A 21,625-nucleotide genomic window follows, 5' to 3' on the forward strand; every position below is an offset into this window, starting at 1 on the left:
TGTCTCCCGGCACCAGCTACGGCGGGCGCGGGGCTGGAGCACCAGGGGACACGCAGCCTGCGGGAGGGAACACAGCCACACGAACCGCGCACGGTCAGCACACACAACCGCACGCACAGACCGAACGTGGGTGGGGACGGCCGCTGCCCACGCCCGCCCCGCACCCGCCTGGGTATGCACACGGGTACCGCCGCGGTCGCGGTCGCCCGCCCACGCCCCCACGGGATCCCCGTGCGTGGGAGCGGGACCGGCACCGGCCCCGTCCGGCAGCGCCCGCACGCCCCCACTCACTTACCGCGCCCCGACGCCATCTTCTCGGGCCCGACCAACCGCGCGCCGGCCCGAGGGGGGGAAGGACGCGCCGCCGCCGCTCACCGCCCCGCCGCCCTCCTCCCGCGCCCCATCAGCGGCGGGAAGTGGAGACAGTCCGCGGCGAGGCGATCCCGAAGCGATTCCGCCCCAGCGCGGGAGGCGGCAGCAGGACAGAAGTGGCGGCAGCAGCGGCGGCGGCCTCCCCTCTCCAGCGCGGGTGGTCGCGCCCGGCTCAGCATCGGGTTACTAGGGCGATGGTGCCGCACCGGGCGGGGCGGGTCTTTGCTCTGGGCCCGGCCAGCTCCGCAGCCAATGGGAGCGGTGCAGCGCCCTCGTCATTTGCATGCGGCGCGAGAGGCGGGCGGCGCGGCCAATGGGCGGTGGGGGGGCGGGGCGAGGCGCAGCGGGGCGGGGCCGCCCCCCACGAGGGCGCGCGGCGGAGCGGCGGGAGCGGCGGACGCGGGGCAGGTGCGGGGGCGCGGGCGGAGCGGGGCCGGGGCCGGGGCCGGGGCCGGGGCCGGGGCCGGGGGATTGTGGGGGCGGTGGAACCGGGCAGGGCCGCGGGCAGAGCTACGGGCGAGGTCACTCCGCCGCACGCCCCTCCCGACGCTCCCTGGTGCGGAGAGCGGGGCCCTCGCTCCGCCGCCTGCTCTCGACCCAGTGGGAGCCTGGGCCGTGCGGAGACGGGGGGAGAGGTTGGCTGTCCCTTCGTTCCCACAGCAAGGCGAGGTGGACACTGTTCGTGATGTGCCTGCGGCCTGTCACCGTACACCGGGAGCGGCAGGGAACGAGCCCCGGTGACACGGTGAGCCGCCGGCGAAGCCCCAGTGACACGGGGGTGGCAATATTGGATTTTCTCCCGAGCCGATTTGTGCACAGCGAGTCAAACGTCGCGGTTCCATCAGTTTCCTGCCGTTCCTTAGCCCATTCCTTGTCTCCCTTTGCCGCCGTGACCGGGGGACTGCGGGTGGAAGGAGCCCCGAGCCCTGCGGCGGGTCCCCGCTCCCCTCACAGCCCAGCTGTTGTTGCCGCTGCTGCCTCACCATCTCTTCTGCCACGCCGGAAGCTGGCGGGCCTCTGTCTCGCCAGCCTCCATTTTTTTGGGGCTGTTTTCTTCGTGGTGGGCATCCCTGTAGCCCCTTGCCTGTTCAGCCTGCGGCCGGCACGGGACTGCTCATGCCGGCGCCGCAGGCTCTCGTCCAGGTGAGACGTGGTCTGTGCCACTGGCAGGGCACCCAGCCTGCTTCCCAAAACCGCAGGTTTCTTCCCCAAGCATTGCTGGGAGCCGCGGCGCAGCACCGTGGGTGAGTGCCAGAGCAGGCTGGGCGGGATGTATCCAGTCTGTATCACATCCCTTATACAGGCCTGTTGCATATATGCAGTGATTTTCCAGCTGGTGAGCAGAAAATGCCTCTCTACGCAGCTGCCAACGGCAGATTCAAGAGAGTTGCTGGTTTTTATTAGTTATTACTGTTATTGTTTTGATGAGGAGGGTGGCAGGGCCAGCTGTCACCTCCTGCTCATGGCCTGTGGGTCTGTGGGTCAGACGCATCATGGAGCAGGAGCAGATCGACTTGGCACTTGGCTCCCACCATCTGTGGGGGTAGCAAAGCCACTGATGGGCTGGTGCTGGGAGCGTCCCTAAATGGGACGGGGTTTATGACCTTCCCCGCCTGTTACAGGCTTTTCCTGGAGCTGCTGTGGCATGGAAAGAGGGCAGCCTGCTGGGATCACCCACCCTGGCAGTGCTGAGTGCTCCCTGTCAGCATCAGCATGGTTTGGAGCAGGCAGTGTGTTTATTGGCCCCATCGCTGCCAGGACTGTGCTGAAATGGCAGAGGAAGTGCCAGATGCTGCCATGAAGCTGAACAGGACCCGGCTGAGGGAGAGGAACCAGATTTTCCTAGTTTATAGCTGCCAGAGCACCACTGCGTGAGCAGCCTGTCCCAAACCCTGACCCCTTTTTGCTGGCTTGGCCTCTAATTTTCCTGTTAGATCCAGCTGCATTGGTGTTGTTATCACTGTGGCATCGCTGAGCCGCGCTGCCACAGGGACCAGCCTGCTCCAGTTACCAGGGTGTCTCCAAGCCGCACGCTCCGGGGTGGGTTTTTGCCCAAGATAGCCAAAAAGCCAAAGGCGCTGAGAAGGCGTGATGAGCGCGAGCAGAGGAGGATGGGTGGCCAGTGGCAAAACGCGCCAGCCGGGTGACCCTGGTGCTGGAGGCAGCCCCGCAGCATCACTGCCGACGCTGTATTTGATTTTTTTAGGAGAAACACACCCGGCGCGGTTTAAGGCAGCGATGATGCAGCTCTTGCCCAGGCTCCCCGTCGCCCCAGACGAGCCTCCCCCCCGCCTGAGCTGCGCAGGGGCGGCTGGTGGCAGCCGCTCGCTCGCCCACGCGCTGCCGGTGCCGGGCTGCGGCGCCGACACGGTTAAGGCACCGGCGGGATCGGGAGCCGGCTGCAGCCACCGGCGGAGCCAAACTTGCCGAGTCAGGATGTGAGAGCGGCAGGGACGGCTCTGCAGCATCCTTGGGTGCTGTCGCATCCTGGGGCGCGGAGGGCTCGGCTTCCCCCTCCGCCAGACGCCTTTTCCCGGGGACAGAGCAGGAATGGGGTAGGAACCGTCATCCGCTGCGTTTGCCGCCGGCTGTAGCAGCTGCTCTGCGCCGGCACCGGCGCCGCTTCCCGAGACCCGCGGAGCCTGCAGCCCGCCGGCAGCCGGGTTTGACTCATTTCCTTGTGCCTCCCGACCGCGCATCGCCCTCCGTCCGAGCACCGGAGACAGGTAGGTGCCGTGCTGGGTGCCGGCGGGGCCGCGGCGGTGGCTCAGCCGTGCCTGGCGGGCAGCCACGGCGAAGCAGGGACCTGGCAGTGTCACACACCGGGGACCCGCGGGCAGCCCGGTGGACCCCGTTACTTTGGCACTGGTGTACGTGACGGCAAAGCCGGAATAACCCCCGGCCGACGCGCCGCGTGTGCTTTTGGGCTGTGTCATTGACTCGGGCAGCTGAGCAGCGCCGGTGCCGGCGCTTCGGCGGTCACGGGCGACCTCACGTGTCGCAGCTGAGTCCCCCGCGCCCGCCTGCCGCGTTGTCGTGATGATGGGCTGGGGAAGGCGCCGGAGCCCACCCGGGCGGTCGGAGGGGCCCGGTGGGCTGGGAGATGCTGCGCCGCAACAGAGGCTCCCGGGCCGAAGGAAGGGGCAGGGCTGCCGCTCTGCGGATCCCTGCGGCGCCGGTGCAGCCGGGGGAGGGGGGGGCACGGGACCAGCACGGGGCATGAGCGCAGAGGTGACGGCAGGAGGTGGCAGGAGGTGCCGAGGCGACAGAGCAGGGCAGCGTGAGTCATTGAGCTAAAGTCACCTTCCCCTTGGCGTGGAGGAGAGCATTTGCTGCAAACACAGTGAAAAAGGGGGAGAAATATAGGCACAGGCACCTGGCATGGGGAGATGCTCCCTGCAACGTTACCTGCATCCCTCACCTGACTTGGGCAGGATGCTGGGGTGCCCAGGGCAGGGGTCCCGTAGCTCTCCTTGCCCCAGAGCCTCACCCTTGGAGGATCAGGCTCACCAGAAGCAGCAGTTTCATCCCTACATTTGCATTAATTCCATGTCCAGTTCCACCCGGTCCTGCCCTGATGGCAGCATGTCTGGCGGGCTGCAGTGTGTAGTACCCCCCATGCTGGCCCAGCTCCCGGGGGCTTCCCAGCCATAAACTATCCATGTCACAGCACCCACACTCCTATACCCCGTTGTGCTGCCAGGGATGGCAATGGACCTTGGTGGGAGCACAAATCATGAGGGCATCCTTCACCTGACTCCTGGGTGCATCCTGCAGAAGAAAACACTTTTCTTCCCTCTCGGGCCATTGCTGAAACTCCCACAGTTGCAGACTCACAGCTGAGTTGTACCGTGAGGAAGCTGGAGGTGCAGGAGCAGTCTCAGGGAAGCACCAAGCTGCCGACACAGAGGGGATTGGGCTTTTGGTGGTGCCTTCGGCTCAGAGAGCTCAGAGGGATGAATTGGCCCCGAAGGCTGGGACACTTTGGCTTCTCAGGGTGCAGAGCCCTGACCCGTGTGCCCGTGGTCCAGCCGTTCTTGCCAACAAAGTCCCTCCAGCACTGCCAAAGACTTGCCAGCCACTGCGCTTGGTACCCGCAGCACTGCTGGGAGGCAGCGGGGAAGGGGCATCAGGTCCTGCTGAAAATCGCAGAGATCTGAGCTCCTGGCACCACAGCCCCCTGGGATACAGAATCGGCCGGTCCTGAGCCACGCAGGAGTCCGGCACTGTGGCCGTGCAAGCAAGGAGCTGCACGGCTGCGCTGGGACACGGGCGTCCGGCTGTCCCCCCCCCTCAGGCGTCCCCCAGCTTCCCTCAGCTTTGTTAAGCCGCCGCTAACGGAGTGACGTTGAGCTGGCATGAGCGGGCAGGACAGTACCCGGCCGGTGGCTGCTGCTGACCCGGCGGTGCTGCTGCTCCCTGTCCACTGCCAGGCGAGGCCGCGGGAGCTGCGGAGCCAACACCCGCAGCACCCGGGAGAAGCCGGGGGGTCACAAGGGCTCGGGGGCCTCAGCCGGGTCTTGGTTGTAGGGCTCGGCAGGGTCCCGCTCCGGGCTCAGGTCAGTGCTGCGGGTTCGGGAGAGAGCGGCTCCCTCCTGACTTCTCGAAAATAAACCCGGTTTTACTGAGGCTGTCTGGGCTCCGGCTCCAGCGCCACTGTGGTCGAGGGAGACGCACTCCTGCAGCGCTCAGGAGGAGGGCGATGGGGATCTGTGCCGGGGGCTGCAGCCCGGCCGGGAGCTGCGGTGGGCGGGTGGGCGGCTCCGCGGGGATGGGCTCGGCTGCCGCAGCTGCTGCCATTGGGCTGCGTGGGCTGCAGGGGCTGCGCCGGGATGCAGGCACGCCGGGCCGGGATGCCGGAGGGATGCAGGATGCGGGAGGGATGCAGGATGCTGGCACACTATGCTGGGATGCAGGATGTGGATGCAGGATGCAAGCATGCCCTGCTGGGATGCAGGCAGGATGTGATATGCAAGCACACCGTGCCGGGATGCAGGATGCAGGCATACTGTGCCAGAATGCGGGAGGGATGCAGGATGCAGGCGTGCTGTGCCAGGATGCAGGCGGGATGCATGCCAGGACATGAGCGCACTGTGTAAGGCCATGCTCCTGCTGAGCCCAGGGCAGCTGGGAAGGAGCCCAGAGATCTCTCGAGTCCCCATCTCGGAAAAAGGGCAGCTTGTGACCTGCAGCGTAAAGATGGCATCTCACCGGCCTAAAGAAAGATGGGATAAATTTAAATCCCAGCCCCAGTTCTGTAGGAAGTGTCACTGTTTTCTGTGATACTGGAAACTGCTGACAGTGTTGCAGGAGCAGGAGCACAGCTCCCAGGGAGTCATGCTGGATGCCCCTGGCATGGGGACAGGGAGGGTCTCCAGGGACACCCAGGAGGGTGCCTGGGGTTGAGCCCTCCCTTCCCTCGAAGCTCCCTCACCTCTGTGCACACAGTCACATATGGGCTGCAGAAAAAGCCAGACTGTTTTCTTCGCTTGTCCCTTTCAGAGGAACCCCCAGGGACAGCTTCAGGGTTTTCAGAATGTTTTGGTTTTCAGGACTGTGTTTCCTCACCATTTCCTGGAATCTCAGGACCCCCACGAGTTTGGAGAGAACAGTCAAGCTGGGAAGTCAGGGGAACAGGGCTGGGGCAAGCTGGTTTTGGGATCAGTGGTGGGTCAGGGTGTGAGCCCCAGGGTCTGGGGCTGGCAGGGCTGCCGTGCCCACGCTGCTGCCCGTGCCACATGCCCATCCGGCTTGAGATCTTCTGCAACAGGAAGCGCCGTCATGCGCGTGCCCCAAAAAAAATTCATTTCTTCCTCTTTTCCTCTTCCCCTGTGGCAGGGGTGAGGCGGCGAGTGGCTCCGGGGAGCCCAGGCTGGCTCCATGTATCCCGAATCCACCACTGACTCCCCAGCGCGACTCTCGCTGCGGCAGACGGGCTCCCCAGGGATGATTTACAGGTAAGGGTGCAGGGCAGTGTTGGTGGGACTCTGTGGGGCTTCAAACCCAAGCCTGTGGCAACCCAGAACCACCACACTCCCTGAAACTGCTCTGATGTTCCTGAACCACCCCGGCACACTTTGTGTAAAAGCTTCCAGCACAAAATCCCCACACAACAGCAGCAGCGTTTTGGGGTGCTGTTGCCTGTTATGGGCATAGGGAGCACTTTCAGGGTCGTGCCAGTGCCTACTGCTCAGTGCCCAGTGTGATGTAACATGGGTGGGTGCCACTGACCCTTCCCACAGCCACTGACTCTGCCACTCAGTCCCTCTCCTCCTTTCTAACGGGGTTTGTGGGACTTTCTTTCTTCTTTCCCTCCTTTGCTGTCGGAAGTGCGAGGTACGGGAGCCCCAAGCGCCAGCTCCAGTTCTACAGGTAACCAGGCCCTTCCTCCTCCCCAAAATCCCCCTGGCAAGTGGCTGTGGCCCCTGCCCAGATAATGCCAGCACAGCACTGCCCTCCCTGCCCACTCTGCCAGGGTCCCTCTGTGTGGGATGGGCATCACAGGTGTGGCATCCCCTCATCACCTGCTCGTGGATTCCGAAGCGCGGTGTGGGGACCCTGGGGTGTGGCTGGATGGGGGGGACCGTCTTCACGGGCTGTCCACGTAGCAGAGTGTGGCCACACAGCTGCAGGGGGCAGCCACTGTGGGGTGTGGGGCTCGGCTTGGCTCGGCTCAGCTTGGGGGGAGTGTCCCATGCCAATGCTGTGCCTGGAGGAGCCCCTGGCTTTTCCGAAGAGCAGCTCTGGGAAACCAGCCAGCTGCTCCCCAGCTCCTGCCATTAGGAGCAGTCTCATTAAGTGGTTCAGGAGGCAACATTCGCCCCCACCACCCTTTTACCGTCTGAAGTGAGGGCAGTGCTTTCCCCACACGCTGTGCCAGCAGCTGCTCCAGTGCTCCCAGGGCCACAGCAGCCTGGTGGTGTGAGACTGGGTCTGGCCTGGCTGCTGTGGGGTGGGGGACCAGGGGCTTCCCCTCGACAGAACCGCGGCCCCCCCCCACTCCATCCTGCACAGGACAGGAGGAGATGAGGCCGGCCAGCACTGGGGTGGCTCAGTGGCACTGACAGTGTCCATCCCAGTGCTGCCACCAGCACTGCCGAGCCCCAGCCACGGGCAAGTTTTGGCTGCCAAACTGGCCTGAACCACTGGACACATCTGGTGCAAAAGGCTCCCAAGGCCAACAGGCAGGAGCTTGTCCTTAGGCTGCCTTCAGGCAGCAGCCACCTGTGTCCACCACCCAGTTCCGTTTTGGGAATCCTTCCCGGGGGAGGCTGCCTTTCAGTCCTGCCACAGCCCAGCTCCGACTCCACTGCCGCGGGTACCACAGGAGGGCTGTGTCTGCCGCCAGGCACCGTCTCCGCTCCCCGATGGCCCCAGTGTCCAGCTGTCCCCACCGCCCTGTGTGCTGGTGGTGGGGGACCTGTCACCGCAGGGCGAGGGGCGGGGGTGCCAGCGTTGAGAAAGCAGCGGCACATCCTCGGGCTTTTAGCGAGGCGCCATGAATAATTTAGCTCCCCTTCGCATGGAAGAAAATCCCCTAATAGGGCTAATGGACCGCGGCGAGAAGCCGGGCGCTGGGGGCCCGGCGCAGCCGCCAAGTGCTTTGGACGCCAAGCGCCGACACTCCCCTAATGCAAAACAACGCGGCGGCCGCGGCTCTTATACCTGCCCCGGGGCAGCCCGGCCGCCCAGAGCTGCGCGGCTGCTGAGCAGCTTCCCCGGCGCGGTGAGTCGGGGCCAGCAGCGCGGGCGGCGAGCGGGGCTGGGCATGGTGGGCGATGAGCAGGGATGGGCACTGCCATGGGGCAGCCGCTGCGGGCAGCAGGGAAGATTTTCCGTGCACGGTACCTTGGGATTTGATGGCTTAGGGTGGTTTTCTTCTGGAGTTTGGGGTTTTCCTGGCTTTAGGCAGGCTGGTGGCTATCAACTTCCCGGCTTGGCAAGCCAGGCTGGCCAGACATCTTTCCAGGCAGCTGCCCTGCCTGACACCCACTTGTTGTGCCCCTGACGCTGCTAACGGTGCCATTATCCTGCAGAGCCTGCGCTCTGTCCCCCATCGCTGCTCCTTCCTCGCAAAACAGCCTCTCCCGCTTGGGCATGGCACAGCTTATCCTTGGCAGCTCCTGCAGCCCTGCTGCCGCTTGTCCCAGGAGCACCGGGATTTCTGCTTTCAAACAGCCATGACTGCACCCGCCATCTCCGCGCTCTCTCTGCCATCCAATACTGTTCTGCCGAAAATCAGGGAAGTGTCCAGATAGGGCGGCTGGTGGGTTCCCACCCCATTCCTCAGAGCAGCCCAGATCAACCCCCCAGCTCTGCTTGCTGCAGCCGTTTCACTGCTGTAGAGCAGCAGTGCAGCCAATTCAGGCTTCTCCCTGCTGCTGTCAGGTGAGGGGATCCTATCAGGGAAAGGGGATCCCACTGGAAACAAGGAGATCCCGCCACGTACCCGTACCCAGCAGGAGCCACTGGCGCTGCCCTAATTAAAGCTACCAGCCACAGAGAAGGGCTGGTGCTGGAAGTGCCGGCTCCAGTCTCCAGCTTTGAGGTGTGGCTCTTTGAGGAAGAGGCTGGTGACCAGGATTTGGTTTGGCTTTGCCACAGCAGAGGGAAAGGTTCCCTTTCCATGTCTCCCTGCTTTCCCAAAGCCTTGGTACAGAGCAGGAGCACAGAGTGGTCTCTGGCAGCACGGGATGTCAAAGGAGACCCTCAGGGTTTTAGTCATACCTGGCCAGCTGCTACTCCATATCCTCTGGGTTTCCTTCTCCTTTCCTCTAGAGGTCACACCTCAATGGCAGAGAGCACTTCACTTTTGCCTCCTGCAGCTGCCAAGGTGAGCTTCGCAGGGAAAGAGAAAACCACCAGTGGGAGCCTGGCTGGAGCCTGATGCCGGGGTAGATCTGTCACAGTGCATCCCCAGTGGCCACCCCGGCACCAGCACCGCAGTTTTGGCCCCAGTCCCTGCTCCTTGCAGACACTGAGAACAAGAGAAGTTGCAGAGAGAGGCACAGAAATCGATGCCAGTGCCACCACCAGTGAGGTCCCAGCCACAGAGGCAGCAAGGGCTCGGGTGTGTGAGGAGCCCACCCTGCGGCAGGCTATTCTCGGCAGCCGCACCGGCTGGGAGGTCGCTGCCGCGGTGGTGGGGAAGGTGTTGGCTGGTGGCACACATTGCAGCAGTGTGACGCAGGCACAGCGAGCACCCAGTGCCCACAGACCCTCTGCCGATGTCCACCCTTTCCGGGGAGCCCCACGGGGACCCCTTTCCCGTTCTGATTTTCCTTGCCCGCTGGCACACATTGCCAGATTCTCACCAGCAGTACTTGTGCCACTGCTCACCATGCCTCGGCCAGCTCCTGCGACCCACTGCATCCCTCGCAGGGTTGCAAACCAGTGCAGCCCAAATGGTGCGAGCTGGGAGCCAGCGCAGCCGGGGCACAGGCCACACTGCTGCATCATGGCTTGGGGCAGCTGTGGCAGGTACCACTGCAGCCTCAGACACGGACTGTGCCGCATCCCTGTCCTGCTGCTTCTCCCATAGTGCTTCAGCTCCCACAGCAAGGCTTTGCTCTGCTGAAGAGACTGGCTTTGCTAGGGTCCCCCACATGTCCTGGCAAGGGCGGGTGCCACCACTCCGGCATGGCAGTGCGGGCAGGGCTGTGCCCTGTGTAGCGATGGAGCCCACGTTGTGCTTTCCCAGCTCTCTCCGTAGCACCACAGAGTGTTTGGCGGCGTGGCTGGCCGGCAGAGCCCACGCTCGGGTGGCAGGATGCTCTCCATGACCTACAGTGAGAGCCTGCGCAGCGTGGTCAGCCGGCACAGCCCCGAGTGGGGGCTGCCCCCAGCCCCCCGGGCGGCCGACGGGCTGGAGCTGCGGCGGCTGCGGGACGTGCGGGCGGCGGCGCGGGCGAAGACTCTGGAGGAGTTCCTGCGGATGCACGGGCTCTCCCTGGCCGACAGTACCGCCCGCGCCACTGGCATGAAGTACAGGTAAGGCAGCGCCGCGAGGGCCGAGGTGAGGGGATGACAGGGGACGCTGCTCGGTGCTGGTGTGACACCTCGTCAGGAGAACGGCTCTCACCTACGCTCACCTCGGCTCCCCTGTGCCGCGCCGAGGCTGGGAGGAGCCGATGATGCCCTTGGCACGGCATGCGCCGGAGAGGTGGCAGCCGATCAGCGCCGTTAGCACTTTCCTACTTGGTGATCTTTGAGCTTCTCACTTGACATTCCTGTTTGCTATTTGGGCATTTGCAGATGCAAACACCCTTTGAGCTTTAAAGATTAGGCACCTGGAGCAAACAGCCGCCAAAGGGCTGTTTCTGCCACAGAGGTGTAAATCTCCATCTGATGGGGATACATCCCTGCCTGACTGGGGGGTACATCTCCGCCTGACAGGGGTTAATCTCCATCTGATGGGTGTAAATCTCCATTTGATGGGGTACATCTCCGCCTGACGGGTGTGCGTCTCCTCCTGACTGAGGGGTGTGCATCACAGAGCGGGTGCATCATTAATTTTGCATGTGGGTCCTGGTGCAGGGTGTATCAGGATTTCAGCCAATGTCCTTCTCAGGCGGAGAAGGACAGCTGGAGAGGCAGCCACAGCCCCTCAGAGGGATGGGGCTGCTCTGCTCCGCACTCTCACCTGGTATTGCGGGTGGGGCAATGGGGTGCAGGGCCCAGCACCTCCAGTAGCCCAGGTCAGGCTTTGGGGGCACCAGGGCTGAGGACAGTGGCTGTTCTCCAGTGACAATGCAGGGGTGCCCCTTGTCCCCCACTGCAGCGAAGCCCCCAGGAGCTGGCAGCTCTGCCGGCTCCTGCCGTGCTGCGCTGTGCCATGCCGTGCCGCGCTGCGGGTCAGGTTCCCCTCCGCTCACAATGACCGCGGTAACATTTACACAGTGGCAACAGTCCATCTAATATTTATGGAGACATGATTTATTCATGGGAGCAGCTGGCACAGGCACCCCAAAGGTGCTCCTTCTTTGGGCGTGTCCCCGCTGCCCCCAAAATTTGCGGGGTTTCTCGTCCTCTGGGGGCTGACAACTGCTGCCAGGTCCCCCCCGCAGTGGAGCCGGCGCTGGTGCTGGCGCTGGTGCTGGCCGGATTACCAGCTAAGGAGCTTTGCGACAGAGGGAAGCGGAGGAGATTACAAGAATTTTCATTAGGTTTGGGGCAAATGTGCATAATTTCCTGCAAGCTCCGTCGCTGCATCTCGCTCCATCCTGAGGGGCACGGCAGGTGCTGTCAGCCAGCCCGTGGCCCCGGCCGCAGAATGGTGCTGTAGTGTGGTGGCTTGTGTCCCTGCTTCGGCACGAGGTGCTGGGCTGGAGTTCACCTCACTCGACTTCGCTTGCACTGGGAAAAATATGGGGAATATGCTGCTGGGGCTGTGGCCCCGAGGGCGACAACTTTGGCAAACAGCTGGGCTCTGCCGCGGGAGAGCCATCAGCATCGCCGCCACCTGCGCTGTCGCCCAGCCGTGGGGTTGGCGATGCACACGCCTTGCTGCCAGAGGGTTTGGTTTCGGACCCGTGCGGGGGAATCTGTGCTGCTGTGCGTGGCCGGAGGGAGGCAAGAAAGGACCTCTTCACTCCGCAGCCTCGGCCCTCGCTGCGCCCCAAACCGGGGCTCGGCCAGCAGCCGCGCCCGCGGGGGGATGCTCAGCGGGGCGCGGGGGAGTCCCGCCCCGCCACGGCCACTCTGGGGGGTACCGGCAGCGGCTCTGCCCCTCCTGCCCCCACCTGCCCGCGTGCCGCTCGCTCGCTTCCTGAGCTCATCAAATATTGAGGGCAGGAGGGCTGACGGGAGCGCTCCGCGCCCGCCGCCTCGCAGCCCCCCGCCGTCACGTTGGCGGCGCGCGGGAGGAGCTCCCCGCCTCGCCCGGGGCGCCGGCTAAATTTAGGCAGCTGGCGCTGCTGCCCGCCGGAGCAGCATGCAGGTCTCCTTTGTGTGCTCCGAGCACAGCATCAAGAGCCGGAGCGCGGAGGACCGGCTGAACCGACAGAATGCCGGCAGCCCCAGCCTCGGCACCCGCGGCAAGTTCCGCGCGGTGGCCATGGTGGCCCGCAGCCTGGGGCAGCTCTCGGTGCAGAACGCCCCCTCCTCCAGCGAGTCCAGCGTCAAGCAGCCGGGGATGAAATACCGGTAGGAAACGGGCACTCCTGGGGCTTTCCCTGCTCCTCACTGCGATGGGGGCGGCGGCGGGGGACTGGGGGCCGGGGGCGCCGCACTCCCCTCATCTCCGGTTCGCGTCCGGCTCTGTCGGTTCCTCGTCGCTAAAAGTGCTGACCGTGCGCATCCGTGCGCTTCCTCGCTGTTTGCTCCCGTCCCCTCAGGGTTGCTTTGATCCACCGCGCGTAAAATCTTCAGGATGGGGGAGAGAAGGGACCCTAAAATTCAGGGCAGGATTAGTAGTATCCTCAGTGTCTGCCAAGCCGGGCTGGCTGCCCAGCCGGGGGGGTCTGGGAGTCACGGTAGCGTTAATCCGGGATGCCATGGCATCCTTTCGGTGCTGCCGGAGACTCAGTGCCCTGCGAAGCAAATGCAGAGCTGTAAGCAGCTCTGGCTGCCCATGGTGGTTCTGGAAACGGGGCGGTGATGTGGGGCCCCCCCGGCCAGCACCCACAGGGCTCACGCACTCCATGTCCTGGCTCTGGGGCAGAGTGCTGGGGGCTTCCCCCATTGAGGCTGAGTGTGCACCCAGGTGTGGGGCTGGGGCTCCCCCCAGAAGAGCAGGGACCCCAGGACAGGGTAGGGCCCCCCCACAGATGAGCTTGCACGCCACGGTCCAGCTGCCAGCAGCCGTGTGCCTCCACTGCAGCCCAGATGTGCCAGCATTAGGCACAAAGTGTGTCAGGCCAGCAGAGCGCTGGGGTGAACCTGGCCATCACCCACCAGTGATGTCCAAATCAGCCAAGTCCCCCTCAGCGGGACACTGGGGAGGGGGCTGGTCCGGTTCTGTCCATCTCTTGAACACCAAACCCTTGTGGTGCTGACAGCAGTACTGGGACAATGCACAGTGGCATCCTCAGGTTGCCGTGCTCCTGCCCCGCAGTCGTGTCCTCATCCAGAGGAGGAGCATACCAGCAACACCCTCTCCCAGGCAATGGGCGATCAGCTCGGGGGTCCCCACTGGTGGCTGCTGGAGGGACAGTGGCACAGGGGGATGCTCCAAGCAAATGGATGGGATAGGAAAGCCATGGCACAGTGTGGGGGGATGCTTGGCCTTCCCAAATTCTGTCGGTATCTCCATTGGGCAGCCGGTCAACACACTTCTGGGCTGGGAAGCCGAGAGCAGTGATGGCCACCTGCCCAGGGGAACCCCAGCGATGCTCTTGGAATGGCCAGGATGAGGTGGATGCTGTGCACTCCCCGTATCAACCCCCCATCACAGGGCCTTGAGCCACTACTGCCCCACAGCCATGGCCTCTCCCCGCCGCGAAATGCTCTAAAAACACTGCGGGACAGGGGACCACCGGTTCCTCCAGACGTTGGGCAATAACATGGCAGCACAGAAGGATGCTGCCCTGACTCGGTGCAGCCCACGGTTGCCCGCGGCCGGGCCACAGCCGCTCCCTGCCCGGCTGCGGGTGCCCGTGTCGGCGGTGCCGGCGGTGGCGGTGCCTCTGGTTGCTATGCGACACCCGCGCGGGCGAGCTGCCGCGGCTCACCTACACTTTATTTATTTTAACGCTCATTTCTTGAGCCTTTGTCATTTTTAACAAGTAACTGGCTCTCCATCACCACAGCGAAGGCGTCTGCCAGCCTGGCCCCCTTCCCGAAAGCTGTTCTCCAGTTCCTTGTGCCGGTCGATTTTCTGGGGTGCTCCATTTCTCCAGGATGTTGCTCCACTCCTGAGCACCCTCGCCTGGTGCAAGCCCTGTGCTTCCCTGTGCCACGATGCAGAGAACAGGCACAACTCATGCCGTGTATGGGATGCTTCAGTCCTGACCACCGGCATGCCAGCTCCTCTTCCTCCAGTCTCATTCCCCAGTGCCAACGGCGCTCTCAGGACAGCCGGACACCCCAGCCTCATCACAGGGAGCTGCTTTAACGAGGTCACTGCTCTCCCAATAGCCCTGCCAGGCACAGCATCACTGCGCAGTTGCAGGCAGTGCCACTACCAAGCTGTGGGATGCCCAGCCTGGGACTCCCACTGTGGAACCATCCCGGGTGGGGATGGGGACCAGGGGCCACCACCATACCTCCCTGTCCTCACACCCAGTGTGTTTGGTGGCATGCAGGATGCATGAGACAGCATTTTGGGGCTTTCTGGCGCATTTCCTAATGGTCTCTGTCTTCCAGGAACCTCGGGAAGTCTGGGCTGCGTGTGTCCTGCCTGGGTCTGGGTAAGTGCCAGGGTTTGCCACAGCCCCTCGGCATCCCCTCAGTCCCGCAGCAGCTGCCAGAATTCCCTGGCCAGGGCAGCGCTTGCTTGCCCCAGCAATGTTTGCAAAGGGAAGGAAAGGGTTTTCCTCAGCCCTGCGGCTGTTTTGAGTCACGGCCCAGAAATTGCCAAATTATTTTCTCTTTTTCTGACACGATAGGAAGCGACTGGGCCGTGCTGGGAGCACCACAGTGCACGCGGCAGGGCCAGCTGTGGCCACCACGTGCCAGGGCTGTGCTGAGGGAGCCAGGGTGGGTGGCTAGGGGCTTGGGGTGGCAGAGCTCGTTGTTCACCACATTCACCGTGCACACATCTCTCTCTCCCCTGCAGGAACATGGGTGACTTTTGGAGGGCAGATCACAGATGAGGTAAAGCTGCACCCCTTCACCCCATCCCTCCCCAGCCTTTCCCTGGTGAGCAGGGAGGGTTTGGGGCCAGCACAGCTGCGGCTGTGGCCTGGGTGCATGCGGCATGCGGGAGCTCACCAGCGCTCTGCGCACGCGCCCGTGTGCCGGCTCTCGGCCACCCCCTTCACCGACCCCGCTCTCTCCTCGCAGATGGCAGAGCAGCTGATGACTTTAGCTTATGACAATGGCATTAATCTCTTCGACACGGCAGAAGTCTACGCTGCTGGCAAGTAGGTACCCCACTTTGGCAGTGCCACAGGGGTCTCACCCCACACCCAGTGGCACTGGGAATCTCCCAGGTTTGCCAGCTGCAAAGCAGCTTCCAGGACGGGGCTGTGAGCACTTGCTCACAGGGGAGTCGTGGTTCTGGCAGTCCCATGCTTCCCGTGGTGGCCTGTATCACCCTCCTGGCCGTGCACCCTCCTGGCACAATGAGCAGCAGCTGTACCCAGGGCACGCTGGCCCAGGGCATTGGCGTGTGCCCATGCATTCACTTAAAATTAGCAAGTTCGTGCACTGGGGGTAGCTCAGCTGTGGACACTGCAGCTAAGGGCCAGACAGCATCCCCACAGCCACTGCATTTGCCTCTTATTCTCCCGGGGTCTGGGGCCGTCGCTGCTGGCTGCCACCACTCCCCATGGCCGCAGCAGCCAGGTGTCAATGGCTGATGTCCCCTTCCCTTGTAGGGCCGAGGTGGTGCTGGGGAACATCATCAAGAAAAAAGGGTGGAGGTAAGCCGGACACCATCCCTGTTTGGCAAAGCCATCGTCATGGTGCCGATGGACTGGGGAAAGCTGGCAGAGCAACCCTGGGCAGGATTGTGCCATCCCAGGCAGGGTGTACGGGGCTTTGCACGTGCCACCACCAGTGACTCTCTGTTTGTCCCTGCAGACGGTCCAGCCTGGTCATCACCACCAAAATCTTCTGGGGAGGAAAGTAGGTAACACCTGCCCTTCAGCAGAGCAGCCGGCACGGGTCAGGCTCTCACCCTGCGCTCTCACCCACCTTTCCTTTTCCAGGGCTGAGACGGAGAGGGGCCTGTCCCGAAAACACATCATAGAAGGTAGGGGTAGGGGTGAGGGCAGTCGCCAGGCGCTGCTGTCCCCGGTGCCAGGCTGTACCTCACCGTCTGCCTCGCTGCCGGCAGCACGGGGCCCAGCACACCTGACAGCCCCGTCCGTGCCACAGGTCTGAAGGCGTCGCTGGAGCGGCTGCAGCTGGAGTACGTGGACGTGGTGTTCGCCAACCGGCCCGACCCCAACACGCCCATGGAAGGTGGGTGCGCGCCACGGTGCCACGCTCCTTCCTGCTGCCTTTCATCGCCGTCGCGGTTGGTTTGCGCCAGGCTTGTGTTTCAAGGGCATCTTCCCTCCCAAGCAGAATCCACTCCTCCGCCACCACGGTCAGCCCACGCCACAGTCACACTTTGGCCGCCCCCTGCCCAGCGCCAGGACCCTCTCGGGCTGCAGCGGGGCGGGTTGGCGGTGCGGTGGCAGGTCACTGCCCCCATCCCAGCAGCGGTGACTCCACTTTCTCTAAATCTCTCTTTTATCACCAGGGGACCCATTTAGTTCCTCCAGGTCCAGGACTTTCATCGTAGAAGGTACTCCCTGCCCGCACTCTGCCCGCCAGCCGCTGCCTGTCCCAGCGGCATTTCCCGGGGCAGAGTCCCCACTCCTCTGTGATCCCCCATCCCTGTTCCTTCCTCTCAAGCAAACCCCGCCATGAGATGCAGAGGCAGCGGCAGCACAACACAGACACCCCCCGGCCCTTCAGACTGTACTGCAGTTTAAAGGACAAAAAGCAGAGAAGCTCCCACCCCCCAGGGTCCTGCCATGGGGTGCCCTTGGCACATGCCGGGGTCTCTGGCAGGGTCCCTCCTCACCGGGGCGGCTGTGAGCAGGCTGGGGTGTGTGCCCTGGTGCCGGCCGGGAGAGCCTCGTGCCCCTTGCCCTCCCCGCTGCCCGCCTTTAGCTGCAGGAGCACGCCTTGGCTTGGCCCCAGCCCGCATGGCTCAGGGCTGGCTCCCCCCCAAGACCCCTGAACACCTTACACAGGGTCCAGGCTTCCCTCCCTGGGTCTGTGTGTGTGGGCAATGCATCAGTCCCTCCCCTGCAGCAGTGCCAGTGCTGGTAACCCCACAGGGCATGGGGCCACTGGCAGAAGCCTCAGGCTGCTCTCCATGCTGGGAGAGCCCGGCACTGGCACGTGGCATGTCAGGTCGGCTGTGGTCCCCGGCACATCCTGAGTGGCTGCTCCCTCTGTCCCCATCCTGCTCTTCTGAAAGCATCCCCCAGACACAACCCCGGACAGCTCCCGCCGCAGCATTGGGCAGGGACGCTCGCCAGCCATCAGCACGGTGCGAGCCCCGTTCTATCAGTGCAGCCCCTGCTAAACCCCACCTGCCATTCTCTCCTTCCCTCCCGGCAGAGACGGTGCGAGCCATGACCCACGTCATCAACCAGGGGATGGCCATGTACTGGGGGACCTCGCGCTGGAGCTCCATGGAGATCATGGTAGGGGCCCAGGGGACCAGGGCGGCTGCAGCAGAGCAGCCCCAGTGACGCATCTGACGTTGATTTAATTAGACAGCAGCTGTTGGGAGCCAAGCGTGTGCAGATGCACTTAAGCCTTAATTATTTTTCGGGGCAGCCGCTCAGGACTTGGCTGGGGGGCTCTGCAGGGGGCTTGGGGGGAGCGGCAGGGCGCTGAGGGTCCTGGCTCTTCTGCAGGAGGCATACTCGGTGGCCCGGCAGTTCAACCTGATTCCACCGATCTGCGAGCAGGCTGAGTACCACATGTTCCAGCGGGAAAAGGTGGAGGTGCAGCTCCCAGAGCTCTTCCACAAGATAGGTATGACAGTGGGGGTTCGTCCCCAGCCCCCCAAAGCACAGTGCTCCTCAAGCCCAGTGATGCTGAGGCCAGGCACCACGGTCCCTGGGAGAGCTGGGAGCAGCAGTGTCATCCCCCTGTTCTTCTCGGTCCCCAGGCGTTGGAGCCATGACCTGGTCCCCACTGGCCTGTGGCATTGTCTCGGGGAAGTACGATGGGGGCATCCCCCCCTACTCCCGTGCCTCGCTGAAGGTGAGCTGCACCAGGGCTGGGAAGGCACGTGGGGATGGACAGAGCTGGGGGAGCAGGGCCAGGGACCTTGCAAAGTCCCCAGGGGAACAGGAACTCCAGGAGCCATAACCCAGGGAGTTTGGGGATGCCCTGCCTGTGCAAGGTGCTGGTGCACCCTGATCCCTCCACAACACCCCTTCCTGCTCCCCAGGGATACCAGTGGCTGAAGGACAAGATCCTGAGTGAGGAGGGCCGGCGGCAGCAGGCAAAGCTGAAGGAGCTGCAGGCCATCGCTGAGCGCCTGGGCTGCACCCTGCCCCAGCTCGCCATCGGTAAGGGGATGGGGGACAGCTGAGGGGGACACCAGGGGTATCTGGGCCATGCTCAAGCTCTGCTCTCCCTCCTGTCCCAGCCTGGTGCCTGCGCAATGAGGGTGTCAGCTCTGTCTTACTGGGGGCCTCCAATGCCGACCAGCTGATGGAGAATATCGGAGCAATACAGGTCAGTGCTCCCAGCAGGAGCAACATTTGCCCGCAGCACTCATTGCTGTGCTGCACTGTGTGGGGAAAGAGGGTTGCAAACCCAGCTCCATGACAGGTTTTGCTTGTCATGAAGGCGAGAAGCAGAGACGAGGTTTTGCTGGGCTGAGGGGGCAGGGTCGGGCCTGACTCAGGCTCTCCCTAACTGGGTCACCCAGCCGGCAGGCTGGGGCTTGTGGCACGAATGTGGCGGGGTGGAGGCGGTGAGCACCCTCCCGCGCGCACCAGGGTCACAATCCCAACTCCCAGCTTTGCCCCCGTCCCCCGCAGGTCCTTCCAAAGCTGTCGTCTTCCATCGTCCACGAGATCGATAGCATCCTGGGCAACAAACCATACAGCAAGAAGGACTACAGATCCTAAGCGCGCCCGAGCGCGCCGCCCGCCGCGCAGCCCTCGCCGCCCGTTCGCTTGCTTACGCTTTGTTGGAGCAAAGTGGAGAGTGTGGTTTGCACCGCGAGCGCCGAGAGCCAGCGCTCCCGCCCGCGCTGCCCCGGACACGGCGCCGCAGCCGCCCGGCCCGGCTCTGCGGCGCGGGGACGGCCGGCGGGAGGCGAGCCCGGGCTGCCCGGCCGCCCTGCCCGCAGCCGGAGCCGCCGCGGGGACCCGTTGCATGCGTGGCTCCTGCCCCCGCGTTGCCGGAGGCGGTGGGCGCGGGGTGCACGCGGTGCTGTACGCCCACGAGGCCGACAACACGAAGCTGTTCCCCAGCCTGCGCCCGGCCCTCGCCTCTGCCCTGCGCCGCCGGCACCTCCAGCGCCGCACCGGCACCGCGGATCCCGGCGAGCGCCTGCTCCCGGGGAAGGGGCTGGGTGGGACGGGGACAGGGAAGGAGTTGTCTGCGGGAAGAGCCTGCGGTGCCCCGCCCGAGCACGGGGCAGGGCTCTGCTGCGGGGAGGGGCCGGGCCGGGCCGGGGGAGTGTGTGTGGGCACGTGTGCGAGTGTGTGTGTGTGTGTGTGTGTGTGTGTGTGTGCGTGTGTGTGTGTGTGTGTGCATGGACACGTGCAGACGCAGGACATACAGACGCGTGCATTTGCAGACAGCAGCTGTGGAGGTGAACGCAGCCCACACGCGCCTTCAGCTGTACCTGCACAAAGCTACTGAAAGCCTCTACACATGCGCCCACACACACCCATTACAGGGGTGTGTACAGACACAAACACTCACACACAGTCACACACGGACAGATGAAGATACGGGTGTAGCTCTACCTCCACCTCTATCCCTGACATCAGTCTCTGAGAGATCAATACATATTTACATATATAGATACCTGTATGTAGATGCGTACCCACACCTCTGAAAATTACATATATAATGTATATAAACACACGCATGTGGACACGTGTGCCTGTTTATATACAGACATACATAGCTCTATGTACTGATCCATATATGTAATATATAGATGTGTACATATCCATGTAAATATATTGCTACAGCAGCATCCATGTTTGTATGGATATATGCACACATGAAAATTACAGGTATGTACATAAATGTGTGTATATGCAGATAGATGTGTATATACAGATATGTGTGTAGATGTATCTATATCCATACCCAGCTCTATAACTATACACTCATCTCCGTACATCTATAAACACATGCCATATATACATATGGACACAGAGGTATTTGCAATTTAGTTATAGCTATAGCTACATATATATAGCTGTATGTCTAGCTATAGCTATATATATATGGATACATGTATGATAGATACAGAGAGATAGATGATACATAAAGCTATAGAGAGAACAATAGAACTATAGCTACATATCTCCATCTCTTTATAGCTCTGTGTACTTTGTGCAGAACAAACTTTTTTGCCAATACCTATATATGTATCCATATCCACATGCATTTATACCCAGTTTCCTCTCTCTGTACATACATAAAAACTGTAAATGTATGTATATATTGCAAACCCTCAGCTCTGTACAGTGTGTGAGCTCTGTGCACTGTATGTGAGATCTGCACAGTGAGCTCTGCAGTGTGTGAGCTCTGTGCACTGTGTGAGCTCTGTGCCCTGTGTATGAGAGTTCTGTGCGCTCTGTGTGTGAACTGTGCACTCTGGGCATGCCTATGAGCTCTGCACTGTGTGTGTTTGAGCTCTGTATTACGTGTGTGTGAAGACTGCACTGTGTGAGAGCTCTTTGCACTCTGTGAGCTCTGCACCGTGTGTGTGTGAGCCCTGCTCACTGTGAGAGCTCTGTGCACTTCGTGTGTGAGCTGTGTGCACTGTGAGAGCACTGTGAGAGGTCTGTGAAGTGTGTGTGTGCTCTGTGCACAGTGCACATGTGTTTATCTGCTCTGTAGCCACGGCTGCAACTACAGCCCCACCATAAACGTGTGTGTACAAACACGGGAGGTCTCTCCTGACCCACTCATGACATCAGAGCTCCCCTCTGTATATGGTTCAGAGTCTGTGTGCACACCTCCCACATCCACACCCCTACACCTTTAGGTACATGGATTTACCTGCAGCTATACCTATACAGCTTTATCTATACATGTACATCTGTCTACAGAACATCAGTGTTTGTGAGCAAACAGAAACATATACACTCATCTATATGTGTGAAATGACAAATACATGTCTGTGTGTATATACACATGTATACTATGTCTAGGACAGCTATACACCTTTACCTACACCTACCCTTATGTATAAATATATAAACATTACAAATACATATGTGTCTGTACATATACACACAGACCAATACACCTATATAGCCATACAGAGATACAGATATGGAGATATAGAGATGTGTAGATATATAGATATATCTACACATGTATGTGTATGCATGTGCATATGTTCAAATTACAAATACACATTTATGTGTATTTG

The 21,625-nt window shown here is 62.1% G+C and overlaps 1 protein-coding gene across 2 annotated transcripts; it reads left to right on the forward strand.

The window, feature by feature from the left end:
• Positions 1 to 732: 732 nt before the first annotated feature.
• KCNAB2 (potassium voltage-gated channel subfamily A regulatory beta subunit 2) lies at positions 733 to 19,470 on the forward strand. Of its 2 annotated transcripts, XM_082295793.1 has the most exons (16): positions 733 to 780; positions 6,211 to 6,329; positions 6,703 to 6,744; positions 14,677 to 14,720; positions 15,089 to 15,126; positions 15,316 to 15,395; positions 15,852 to 15,896; positions 16,057 to 16,101; positions 16,185 to 16,228; positions 16,354 to 16,440; positions 17,596 to 17,681; positions 17,898 to 18,018; positions 18,155 to 18,249; positions 18,440 to 18,560; positions 18,641 to 18,729; positions 19,038 to 19,470. In XM_082295793.1, exons 2-16 carry the CDS (start codon positions 6,253 to 6,255, stop codon positions 19,125 to 19,127), a joined length of 1,104 nt encoding a protein of 367 aa, XP_082151919.1. In that variant the 5' UTR covers positions 733 to 780; positions 6,211 to 6,252; the 3' UTR covers positions 19,128 to 19,470. The 2 variants fall into 2 exon arrangements, with proteins under 2 accessions (XP_082151919.1, XP_082151920.1); XM_082295794.1 differs by lacking the exon at positions 6,703 to 6,744.
• Positions 19,471 to 21,625: the final 2,155 nt, after the last annotated feature.

Source organism: Coloeus monedula (genome assembly GCF_965178545.1).
Source record: "Coloeus monedula genome assembly, chromosome: 22".
NCBI lineage: Eukaryota > Metazoa > Chordata > Aves > Passeriformes > Corvidae > Coloeus > Coloeus monedula.